Source organism: Lasioglossum baleicum, chromosome 16 (assembly GCF_051020765.1).
Source record: "Lasioglossum baleicum chromosome 16, iyLasBale1, whole genome shotgun sequence".
Lineage (NCBI taxonomy): Eukaryota > Metazoa > Arthropoda > Insecta > Hymenoptera > Halictidae > Lasioglossum > Lasioglossum baleicum.
The window spans coordinates 2,972,548-2,985,871 of record NC_134944.1 but is presented as its reverse complement, the minus strand read 5'-3'; the positions used below and the strand labels follow the sequence as shown (position 1 = coordinate 2,985,871).

The window sequence follows — 13,324 nt, the reverse complement described above, 5'->3', positions numbered from 1 at the left end:
TTATTTTATACTTTTTAGTGCGTTTTCAAACTCGATGTTCTCAAAAACGAAGCGTCAAACAAAGAAACTTCGATTTATTTTTACATGCTCGGTTGTACCACTCGTCCGGCCACACCCTGTGTAATATCTGATTTTCAAATCATATGTTTAGAAAGATTGCGTGTTATGCAATAGGTTCAACGCTCCATTCCACTACGTACAGTAATTCTTTTATAGTCGCAAGAAGGTTGTACGCGTTGTATGCAAAAGAAATAAGTGTATCGGTGTGAATCACTACTAATCCAATTGCAAAACGTCTTTATTTTTCATTATTTTTGTTATGGGACTTCCACCAACTTATATCTGGCATTTTTCTGACTAACACTAAACTCACCGAGCACTGAAAGCGAATCAAATGTTTCATCTGATAAAAATGACAAGGCTCTATTTATTTAGATTTTGTGCAATTTTTATTGCAGTAGGTGCTTGGATAAATAAATTTATCGAATCAATTTCCATGTAAGCAATGTCATCGTTTCGATAATTATAAAATTAAAAATCTAATGCTGGCAGTGGTAGGTTTGATGTTAATAGGATTAATAGGATTTTCAATAATTGTGCTGTACCAAAAGAAAGCATAGAAATGTTCTTTTACATTGCAATCTTAAATGAAACTATTATTGGGTTGGCAAGAAAGTAATTTCGGTATTTTAAGGTGAAATAGAAGGCGCCCAATTTTTTTATCGAAGCAATGAACTTTTATGAATAAGATATTTTCCCTTTTGTTCGATATATCGCCAAAACGAATAAATAAGAAAATATTTTATTGATTAAAATTCATCGTTTGAATAAAGAAATTCGGTTTTATATTTCACCTTGAAATACCGAAATTACTTTCTTGCCAATAACCCAATAGATGACGCTATTGAGGGTAACTTGTTAGTTCACAATGAAAATTGCTGTTGCTAATGAAGATTCTATTAAAAAGTGTTTAGCCATGTACCATAGATTTTTCAAAATTATGGGGTAATGTGTTAAAATGATATCAAACGCGATATAATTTCAACTGTGTTTAGTGGTTTAATTGAAATATGGGCCAAATTGTATCTTGTTTGGTGCCATTTCAATCAGAAAAATGTTGAAGTTTTGTAATTGGATTAGTAGTGGTTCACTAATCGAGCCGAGATCAGATTACTGCAGTAGAGAGGATATTTTCTTTTGCCTTCAACGTGTACAACCTTTTCGCCACTATAGAAGAATTACTGTACAATGCATACATAGAATGTTTCCGGTTTCTTTGGTGAAAATACGACTGAAATTCGAGGCGCACGATAGCCTATACGTTGATACAATATATTGTATGTATGTATTGCCTGACTACATGCAGCATTTCACGTCGATCTGGTCGACTGATGTTTGCATAATCGAGCAACAAACTCAAAGACAACATTTTATTTTATATATTATTCATATATATATATGTATGTATGTACATACGTCGTACGTACGTGTAATAATAGGGGTACAAGTCTGGTAAAGTTGCTAGATTAGTTCGGTCGACGCCGACGCGCAGCATTTACGTATATATTTGCTGTTTCACTCTTCTGATGTGGTTTGCCTGTTTGGAAAAAAGTGTAGGAGAAAATCGGCCGGGTCGTGACAAGGAAGAGATTCAAAGATTCGATAGTCTTCCAACTTCCAGAACACACCGCATCCCTACAAAATAATAATGCTACTCGTGTGTATACGTAATACGTGTGGAGGGAATCTACAGCGAGATGTGAAAGGAATTTCTGAAGGAACTAACAGTTATAGATATTGGGGGATGTTCGCAAAATTTGTACGTCTCGATGCGTTTATGATAGTTAATGCGTAACAGATTTCCGTAATGTTCACTCAAAGGATCTCCTTACGAATGTAATCTCTGGGAGTTCTGCACAGTGTCGCCAGATTAGGGAAATTCACTCGAATGGAGGAGAATACGTTTATCTCTCTCCCTCTCTTTCTCTCTCTGCCAGTACCGGATTAGTCACGTGACATTGTGAAACATGAACGATAGAAACGATACGCGTCACGTGACCCGGCCGTGGCGGAAGCGTGGGTGAATAGCGTTGTATCTAATAACAGAGCAGTGTTTCCCAAAGTGTGGTAGGCGTACCCCTGGGGGTGCAGGAAGAATTTGGAGGGGGTACGCACCGGTTCTAGTGCAACAATCCTGGTGCAGCACTGCAGCGGAAGTCTACTGTTGTGTAGAAAGGATGTACACGTCAGCTACTTAATACCGATTGTTCTTAACAGGGGATGCTCAGTGTAGCGACAATTATAGAAGGGGTACACAGACGTCGAAACTTCGGGAAACACTGTAATAGAGGAAGGGTAGAGTGCGAGACAATTCGTAATTTGGCGACACCGGTTCTGTCGCTTCAGACAGACATCGGACACAGTGCAGTAGAGTACGATACGATGCGACACGATACGTGATACGATACGATACGATACAGTCTGTCTATGAACACGCTTGATTATGTTGCAAAGTAATCAGCACGGGTGGCCTTTTCTTTGCTTTCAGTCGAACGAAATACAGAGCCGAGGTTGGCTTCTTTTCCGTGATCGACCGGCAAGTACAGAAAATGGAGGTACGCGAATGACAAAGTAAGATAGATCGTGTTTAATATCGCGTGTCATTATACGGACGATCGTATTATCATAGGATAGGTCCTCTATTCTCGTAAATACCTTCGATACTTCTGGATGTCAGCATTAAAAGTGCTTGAAGTGTCCTGCTGGCCAAAGAAATTCGACATACCTCTGCCTATAGATGTGCTGCCGAAACCAAGGACGGCGTTTTTTATAGACAGAGTGCGTTATATATATTATTATTATTATTATCTTAAGACGAATAATGCGAAGAGAAATCCTTAAAAATGGAAAAGATACAATGCGATCATTAAAAATTAGTGTTAATATTATAGGCAATAAAAAGTGCTTTTATAAAATATAATATTATTTATAATATCTTGATGATACATAAAATATATATATATATAAATTATATGTATAGATATATACATATATACAAGTATATGCAATATATCGACTATATCGGTTAAGATAAATAAGGGATAAGAACAAACCCTATATTGAAGGGTATATCGTCTAAGTATATACCTAAGTATATGAGTACACAAATATACGCGCGCATGTAATACTCTATTTATATGACATGAAAGAATTAATCGGTGTAAGTATATATTGTGTGTGTATGCGTGTGTGTCTGGCTGTCTGTATGCATGTATGTATGTACGTGTTTGTATGATTACGCGAGACTAATACTTTAAGCATACACGCACGCACCCAAGAAATACAACTAAAAATTTAGTGATCGAAACTATAATAATATAAGGATATTATTATTATATCAATTTGTAGAACTATGTTGTGCTTAGTATTACATTAAGTAATAAAGATTGTCCTACACGTGAATCAAATGAATATTTATTGAGATACTGTTTCGATAATTATTCTTCTTTGCCCCCGAGCAGATTTTCACGATTTTCCCGCATCAACCGATTTCGACGAAAAACTTTCACAGTGCATACAATTGACACGGGTCTACAAAACGTATTTCTTAAATTTTCAATATAGGCCCACATAAAAAGGTTGTAAAATGCAACTTTTAGTTAGAAAATGAATTCTGCAGAAAATGGATATCAAGGGTAAAATTCACCAAGACAGACTTTGATGTTTCAGTAACCTTTTATTCATTTAATAATTTACGTTTAATTATTTCAAACAAATAAGCCATTAACGATTTCTCTATCTCTTCATACATTATTCAATTATTGTTTTGAATTGTTTATCTTAATTATCGAAAGACACGTTGTAAGTAGTTTTTAAGCACTTCGCCATTGACTCGATCAATTTCACAAAGCCAGTGTCTTTTGGTTTCTCTAGTCCTCTTAAAACTCTATTTTTCATAACAGCGACGAATTCTTTATTACTCAGCTGACCATCCACTGTAAATTTATAAGAAATAAGGTTATTGTTTTTCTCGTATAAAAATGCTCATTCGTTACTCTTGCAAGAAATGGAACTTACTATTCTCATCAAATATAGTGTAAACTACTTGTATAATGTGATCACTTAGATCCACATGGGCCACTGTTTTTGCAACATGCTTCAATGTAGCTGAAAAGAATAAAAACATCAGCACATCAGTATATGACAAGCAGACAGACAAATAACGCTATTGGTAAATGGTTTGAATTAATGTTGATACAAACCTGGATCGATCGATGCTCCCGCAATGTGATAGAATGTTAGCGCAGTGTCCACATCATTAATATTGTTCAAAAAATGGAAGAACTTTAAATATTCGTCTTTACTTATTCCCTGTGGATTTTGTTTGAAACTGAAACAAAATATACATTGACGTAAGTGATTATAAGGGTAAATTCAATAACAATAACAGAAGGTAAATAAATAGAACATAGTCCACTCCTGTAATTCAAAATACGCTACTAGTGTAAATGCGTATAGTCCTTACCGTTTCTTTATGGTTTTTAGAATTTTTTCTTTTTTCTTGTCAGGATATCCTGCGTATGCCAATAATAACTCAGTGAAATCTTGTTCTGTTATTCTGCCGTCTTCATCAGGATTTCTTCTCTCGAACTACAACATTTTTGTTACACAACTGTTAAACAGTGTCTCTATAGTTATAGTATTTTGCAATAATCGAAGAAAAGTGTTAATGTACTCCTGAATGTAATAATTTCTAAAAATAATAGCAAAACATATTAATATTAATTATAAACTGACATAGAACAGTCTCCTCCACCAGACTTATTGTTAGAATGGGACTTTACTGTAGACGCCCCAGAGTTAACTAATGATACATAATCTAGAGACTTACCTCTAAACTCAATATTTCTTTTTGCAGTTGCTGCTGGAAGTCCAGGAACTTTTCGATAGTTAATTTTCCTTTCATATTTGATCCAAAGAAGTATGTAGTCAACGCAGAATTGACACCCTGAGCACACAAAATACATTGAATAATTACAGATGCAACTTACTACACAATACACATAGCAACAGATACAGATATAGCAACAGATACGATTAAATTATTCAATATTAATAAATAACGGTTAATACTTTAAACATATTGCCAGTAGCTATATGATCGCGATGTCGATTTCCAATACTGGTTTGTTGTCGAATCAAGGTTGCAACTTTTCCAAATTCTTCGGAGTCAACATCTCCGTCGCCATTGAAATCGAACATTCTGAAGGCAATCTCAAAATGCCTTCTCGAAGCTATAACAGAAAAATAGGTTTCCTGATTAAATATTACGAGTCATGATTGTTAAGCTTCGTAGATTAACAGGTGTATCATTCTTTACAATTTGATGTCCTAAAATAACAGTTTCTCTTCTTCAAAAATATCTCAAAACCTGACCGCTTAATAGTTTAATAGAAGTTTATTAGGATTGAAGAACAACTTATTTTATACAAATGGTACTTACTGGATAATACGGTGAGAAGAAATATGTAGTCGGAGAAAGTAATTAAACCAGCACTTCCCAGTTTGTAGAAGATGCTATCCTCGTCTAAGGCCAATTCGAGTTTGTTATGAATATTCTGCGTTAAAAAGGCACACATTTGATGTTAATGAAATTTATGAGACTTTCGTTACAATGAACGATGCTGCTGCACAATATGAAATATTGTGTTTGTATCGCAACATGTCCACCCCTGTACCATGCAAGTTTTGTTTATTTAACATTTTCCCATATTATTATAAATAACAGAGAAAATAAAGGTGGACATAGTTACTGCTCCACATTTATGATTTTTTCATATCATACACGTTTCGTAATAAAAATTTGCAAGATGGACAAAACTATTGCCCACCTTGTGTATTTACAAGTATTGTTATAGATGAACTAATAAATAACTCACCTTTGGGTCGAAGCGTTTATATTTATCCAGACCAAGTCCTGAAAATGATTATATCGTTTTAATGCATGGAGTATTTCTTTATCAGTGGAATACATAATTAAATTGCGATCATGCTACCATCCTGTGTGCCCATGCTCATGCACAAGTTAGACTTTTGAAAACAAGACGAATCCAATGTCCTACTATACTGTGGCTTTAAGTCTTAAAATAATGCTAAAATGGTTTTGTTCAGCTTTTCAGGACAACATTGATTAATACTGATATAATCGGTGATACTAAACGTTTGAATTGTTTCTTCGATATCTAACATTACATGTGTGGTACCTTGAAGACAAATGGTTGATTTATTTCAATGCGGGATTCCTTATGATATCCTTATGGGGATTCACTTGAACAGTCAAAGGTCACTTACTATTCCCCCCAGAATATTGAAAGAATAAACAAATTGCTCTGCTTTTCTTGCTTGTTATAGTACCTCATTTTTAAGTCCATGTCGTAGTTGCATTAGACGCGACGGAATTTAAAATGGAAGATGCTCGGTTCGGCTTTTGATGACTCGGGTCGAAACCAAAATTTATAGGTACCCGGCCGCCCGTTACCTGTTTTCATCGAACTACAGTGCAATAAATAAAGTTTTGATACATCATCTCCAGTTTTAAAAATATTCAATACATTATGCTTACGTTCTATTAAATATTGTTCCATGCCCATCTAGAAGCATCTTACTATACTAAAATGACATCTACACACTACAGTGATATGCATTGTTTACTGAAAATTTACCATCGGGTTGTTTCACACCAGGTGTTATAGATCTTAAGAAGTCGTCTGGTGTCATGAAGATTTCGTGAATGTCGTTGTTAACCACTTGTAATGTAGCAAAATATCGAAATACTTTGTCTGGAGTGGAATAGTGCCTCACACGATTTTCATATTCAATAATCTGCATTATAAATATCTTTAATGATTTCATTGGACCACAATAGTTTCACATAGTAAGCTTATCAAATATACAACACTTTATACGTAATAATAAGATTCTAAACAATGTAGCAGGGATTGTAATTATTGTCTAAAGTCTAACACCAACCAAAAAACAATAGTGGCGATGAAAAATCACAATTATACGTAGAATACTATACGGGGAGCTTGAGAGCAAGTTACAACCAAGCTGTGACACCAGGAATAAAAGGAATTTTTTCAAATACATATTACAAAAAATAGAAATGATATGGAAAAATATCTCACTACGTGAGATATTCATAAGATAATCTAGCTCCCTGAGGATCTCCACGATCACTGTCCCTTCGCCTTCCACTGGGGGGCATCCCCGCGAGGTGCCAAAAAGCTCGAGCTGCCATTGCCATCAATGCAATGCTGTAATCTTCTTATCACAGATTGAGTAATATTTCTTATCACTTCGACACTGCACGACGTAACAATTTATTGTACAAATATATTCAACTGTCGGCGTGTAAGGTGAGAACGTTGAGGATCTCCTTCAGCGTATTTACTAAACCTAACAAATAAACGCTTCTGGATGATATCGCTGTTAGTTGTTATCTTGGCAATCACTTTGAACACGTTCTGTAAATGCAAGTTTATTTCGTCTTTTTTGTCATAAATAACCTTTGCTGACGTTCAAAGACCTGAATGTTGAACCTAGTTGGATTCGTCTCAATAGCCGCGATCAGAAAACAGGTACCAAAACATAGTACTTTATTTAAAAAAACAATGGTGACCTTCACATCTCTGAAGCGACTCCACCTAGCATTGCCTAGCAACAAAAGATTAACGCCACACTACGGCCCCTGCTGTCCAATGCAACTTTTATTTTTAAAACTTTTCTACTACTATCATACTTTCGGAGTTGTTGTAGGTGGCAATAGTTAGTGCCTCACCCTGTACATCTGAGCTAGACTTAAACAAATTTTACTTGAAAAAGAGATCAAAAACAACAATTTAGTATGGTAAATCGTTTTACTATTTTCTTAGATTTATTTTAATAATAACATACGAAAAGTAACTTCTTTTTAAAGAAAACAATAGGAAATCGCTTCACTGAAAATTGTTTCTCACTCTAAGCTTAGAATGTCTAAGTACCTTTATAAGAAAGCTAACAGCAAAATCACATTCATTGATATACGAGAGGCTCTCTGCCAGACACGTATTAAAAAAATCAATAACTTATCTTACAATTAGTATTAAGTATGATAATGTTATGATCAACTCAAACAAGTGAAATAAAAATGTTAGTAAAGTAAAAAAGTGATAAATGAAAGCATAAAAGAAGGACATCATAAAAAAATAGAAAACTATACCATCTGGTTGCCTCATGCCAGGAGTAATTGCTCTCAAAAAGTCATCAGGAGTCATGTATATGTCAGTACTATCTAAGGTCGATACTTTTACAGTTGCAAAGTAACGAAATATTTTGTCAGGTGTAGAATACGCTCGTAAACGGTTTTCGTACTCTATAATCTGCAATAATTTATTACATAACGGTAAATAAATATTTCTTTCCTACAATTACGTCTATATGTGGTCTCGCAGCAATGTTTTTTAGTGTTTTCTCGAATGAAAGATTTTATGTACCATAAATACTTGTGGTACTAGGGTAAATGTACCTATTTTTTTCCCAATGAGAGCAGAGTAATATCGTAAGGAATCCTACATACATTTTTCTAATACATGTTAAACGTACGAAGTATGTGACAGTAATGTTGTGACAGTAATCGACATATACGATGTTATCGCATGCACTTGTTGTCATGTGCGTTCTATTGTAGATTTTAGTTGAACAGTCCAATATATAATTTATGTACGATCTACATATTTGTTTACGTTGCGCGTGTACGAACATCCATCCGAGATGATATGATGACATATTACAGTAAATAATAAAAACAATATTTAAGTTACTCACCTTTCGGTCGCGAAAGCCTACTTTCGGCTTTTTCTTTTTTTTCTTTTGATCATCTTCTTCTTGTTCTAGCAGCATTTTCTCGTTATCATTGCTTACTTCTTCGGTGACCATCTCCGATGCTTTTACCGAAGAGAAATATCTTCCATTTAGTCTGAAACACAATTCATTCGAAAATATGTAATAATAGTATAATAATAACAATAAATAAAATGCAAGTAACACGAATAGACTCTGTAATAAAATCATTGACCTACACAGATTATTTATTGTATTTACGCAAAATTATAGCTATCAAACTTGTGAACATAATGTACAACAGTTTGAAAGTATGTCAGTACTTATCTAAAAGTTTTCATTTTAATGGGTTTCTAAGATTTGTGTACATTCCAAACGCATGGTTTCATACAGGGTAAACCTCTCTTACTCGAAGACTTCGATAAGTCGAAACCTCTTTGTAGAGGTTTTAAGTTATCTTGAAGATTTTAGTTCTTCCATTGAGATTCTAGTTATCGAGGTTCAACTGTAATATGCATTACATTGAGATAATTAGAGAAGATGAATATCAGTTTCCTAAGACTTTTTCGACATGCTAAACTATACACCTGGGTACATGATGAGACCAGAAAAGGGCAGAGTCAAATTAGGATGTGAAGTAATAAAGAGTACGCTGAGTTATTGGAGCAGAATACTGGGAATGAAAGAGGTGTCTTCCTTGGAAAACATTGGTTGTGCATAATTCTTAAAAGTACTTATGTAATATATTACCATATATATTAATATTATTTGTTGTAACAATGATTGTTTCAAATTTGTCCTTGCCAAGAATGAATAATTCTACATTATAACACTTTTATTTGTGGATCAGTTTGATACGTTATTGCACTTCATTTACCATTTTCATATGACATTCTTACGAAATGATAACTCTGAATATTTGGACTACTTCCTCAAAAAATCATAACTTTTTATTTGTATCGTTGTTACAATAAATGAATGATACTGTAAAAAATATTTTATAATATGAAACTTACCCTTTCCAGTTTATAAGACTAATGATGAAACACACTGGAAGCCCCAATAGCAAGAAAAAATAATTTTTCCTACGCTCATCTCTTTCGTATGAAAAATTCACAAAGTTCTTTGGCATCGAATGTCGAAAAGTATTAACATTCTGAATTATTAACAATGGCTTCTGAATATTTTTGCCAAAGGTATTGCGAGTTAAAGTGCTTATAACCTTACTAACAAACATTTTCACTATGTATACACTATTTAAGACATTTATAGTCTGACAAACGATGAAACGATTTATACATGTAAGTACCAGGCACCAGGTAACTATTTACCAGTATTTACACGCACTGCACGCACCTTCGACCACCTTCGACGCGATGCGCGAGAACTTGCGACTTGCGACTTGCGAGATCTGTGCAACTGTAATATTTAAATAAATATTCAATGAAATTGTTATTCAAGGGCTAAAAAAATTGGTAGGAGTGTACTGGAGAATCCTGTATCTGTATTATACAATAAAAATAATTTATTCATGCAAAATGAAAAATATTGAATATTCATTACAGCAGCAAATGATTCGTGCCGCTTTTCCCATAAGACGCAATGTTAATTCCGGCACGAATTATTTGCGCTTCGTATACGTACTTACAGCGCCATCTAGCGGCAAAACGCCCAAACTGTTAGCCAAATGTTACCGACAGAGCAAGTCAGGCCGGTAACAGCGCCATCTAGCGGTACATTTGAAACTAAATCAAACTGTTACTTCCCAGTCTACCGCTAGATGGCGTTGTTCCCGGCCTGACTTGCTCTGTCGGTAACATTTGGCTAACAGTTTGAGCGTTTTGCCGCTAGATGGCGCTGTAAGGACGTTTTTGTGGCGGCTACCATAACAATATATGATGATGAAATGGGAGCTCGACCCAGCTCGACCACTGTGAAAGAGAGGAGGAAAAAGGAAGGAGCGTTTCGTCCTTTTTCCTCCTCTCTTTCACAGTGGTCGAGCTTGGTCGAGCTGTGGTCATTGAGTGGCACTACCCTGCCAAGGAACTGTTCCATTCCTCTTTCCAGTATCTTGATGTAATCTGCTGGGGTTTTCATACACTCCGCGTACGTAGGGTCGTTTTGAAGGACTTACTGACACATCTTCAATTGTTAGATTCCCATCAGTCGTACTGCTTGTATGTACCACTTGTACATACCTGGGAACTCTGTTCCATTCCCTTCGCCTTCCGAAGTCTTCGATCCTTCGAGCACCGACGAGATACTATTAAAGACTGCCAGCCTTATGGGAGTTGGCGGGACTCGAATTTTTCGGTATTTCTTACGCCCTCTAGGATATATTCTGGCTCCATCCAGAGAAACAGAAGGCCAACGACAGCATTTTGTCGGTAAAGAAGACCACTGAGGAGATTCTCGTCGCGATGTATCGGTGAGAATGCGAATTATCACGAAACCATATCGATTATTATTAAATGTTACATTCTCCGCCATATTTCAGACGATGTTTTGGCACTATTTTGGCACTATTTAGAACTTTTAGCGATGTGGTATATCAGATCACTGTAACTTTCACGTTATCCCCGCGCCCACTCGCGCCCACTTACTGGTCCCGCGGAATAACACAGGGGCTGGCAGTCTTTAATAGTATCTCGTCGGTGCTTCGAGGATCGTGCGAACGGAAACACATTTATACCGAGCGTCTTCTTACAATTAACCGCTTCGTTCTCTTTGACGTGTATCTCGCGACGTTTTGCGTATATCCCAATCAGGGATAGGTTGCGTGTTCTAATGTCGAGGGTCACCAATTGTAGGAGCTGGCATAGTGTATGGCGGTGATGAGGTACAGCTCAACTACTTGAGAAGGAGAGGAGGAAAAAGGAAGGAGCGTTTCGTCCCAGGCCCGCCAGAGAACTCATCAGTAAGGCTTACTGGCGGGCCCTGCCTTAGACGGTGGGATGTCGGAAGGCGGTTGAGGACGGTATATATGCTAATTGTTGAGGAACGAGTACTTGCAGGAAAGGACCTTTCGAGTGCCTGTCCCTCTTGTAGCGCATGTATGAAGTTCGGCCTCCACGTCGTGCAGTCACCGACGAGATACTGTTAAAGACTGCCAGCCTTACGGGAGTTGGCGGGACTCGAATTTTTCGGTGTTCTCTTACGCCCTCTAGGATATATTCTGACTGGAGTGAGAAACAGGAGGCCAACGACGGCATTTCGTCGGTGCAGAAGACACTGTATTGGTATCGTGTTAGCAACGCGCCCGCGCGCTACACTCACCAGCGTACCTTTACTATATCCGTGTGCGCTGCTTGTGCGCTTGTGCCAGCCACAATCTATTTTTAGAACTTGCCATGTTGCCATGCTTTACGGCTTACGGAAACGAAACTGAAATTCGACTGTCGAGCCGTCGAGCGTATGAATCGCAATCTGGAGCTAGACTTCGGGTCCCCGTGCAGCGAGGATTTTTTTTTTATTTTTTTTTTCATTACTTTTTTAATTACATTTTTTAACCTTCCAAAAAATTAAAAATGTTAAAACTATGTTCAAAATATGTATTCATTTTAAATAGAAACGTTTTGTTACTGTCATAATTGCATTAATAAAAATTGGTATATGATCGAGAACAGTTTGATGGTATTTATTTGGACTGATTGGAGAATACGAAAATGCAGGAAGTATTTTTTAGTTTATGAAACAATTTGTAGATTTATTAGTTGTCAAACAAATAATAAAATAAATTGTAGAATATATATAAATTGATTTTATACTAGCATACACAAGTTTATTTGATGTTCTGTCTTCCTAAAATAAAAAAACACAGTCATAACTATAATTATAATAGAATTTCATAAAATATTGAGGTTATTGCAAACTCATCTTTTTTCGCGATGATGCTCTAATTTTATTGCTTCTCTCGAATGTCCATTTCCTTCCGAGACAGTGCGTTTCTAAGTGTAAATAAAAAATTTTGATATAAAATGTATCATAATTAAACTACAATTATTCTAATAACGTAGAATGTAGTACATATTAAGTTTTAATTACCAGGATTTTCTTCTTCGACGTTAAGCACCCTTTACTGCTTCTCGTAATTTACGTATATGGACATTAGGGTGGACCTTATTTTTCGACCATGAAATTTTTTTGTCCCGTAAACCAGAATTGTAACAAATGTTGAGAAAATGATCTGGAAAAATTTTGGGGCCGATTGGATCATGGGAAAATGAGGCGCAGCAAATTTGAAAATTTTGAATTTTTTAAATCTTTACATAAATAGACGTTATGATATATCGTTGAATTTGTCTTTTTTCTCTTTAAGAATCCGTATGTAGCATAAACAGTTGTTGATAGAAAAAACATCCGTGACTTTGAAAACTTGAAATAATTACTTTGAAAAAAAATTTTTTCTCTGATACTATATCCACTATATCCACCTCCTTATATA

The 13,324-nt window shown here is 35.7% G+C and overlaps 1 protein-coding gene across 2 annotated transcripts; it reads right to left on the bottom strand.

Moving 5' to 3' along the window:
• Window positions 1–3,716: 3,716 nt before the first annotated feature.
• Window positions 3,717–10,405, bottom strand: Micu1 (Mitochondrial calcium uptake 1). 2 transcript variants are annotated; one of them, XM_076440850.1, is made up of 11 exons: window positions 9,897–10,405; window positions 8,866–9,016; window positions 8,261–8,420; window positions 5,940–5,977; window positions 5,504–5,618; window positions 5,134–5,294; window positions 4,892–5,008; window positions 4,526–4,650; window positions 4,263–4,390; window positions 4,078–4,167; window positions 3,717–3,995 (listed from the first exon to the last, which is right to left on the bottom strand). In XM_076440850.1, exons 1-11 carry the CDS (start codon window positions 10,115–10,117, stop codon window positions 3,841–3,843), a joined length of 1,461 nt encoding a protein of 486 aa, XP_076296965.1. In that variant the 5' UTR covers window positions 10,118–10,405; the 3' UTR covers window positions 3,717–3,840. The 2 variants fall into 2 exon arrangements, with proteins under 2 accessions (XP_076296965.1, XP_076296964.1); XM_076440849.1 differs by lacking the exon at window positions 8,261–8,420 and adding an exon at window positions 6,723–6,882 and having other exon boundaries at window positions 9,897–10,403.
• Window positions 10,406–13,324: the final 2,919 nt, after the last annotated feature.

Bases quoted from the DNA above. Each gene is read 5' to 3' on its own strand.
- Micu1 (XM_076440850.1), bottom strand. From the start codon at position 10,117: ATGTTTGTTAGTAAGGTTATAAGCACTTTAACTCGCAATACCTTTGGC. The intron at 8,421-8,865 runs GTGAGTAACTTA...AAATTATTGCAG, and splicing joins TAGGCTTTCGCGACCGAAAG to ATTATAGAGTACGAAAACCG. The intron at 4,651-4,891 runs GTAAGTCTCTAG...AAAATGTTGTAG, and splicing joins AAGAAATATTGAGTTTAGAG to TTCGAGAGAAGAAATCCTGA.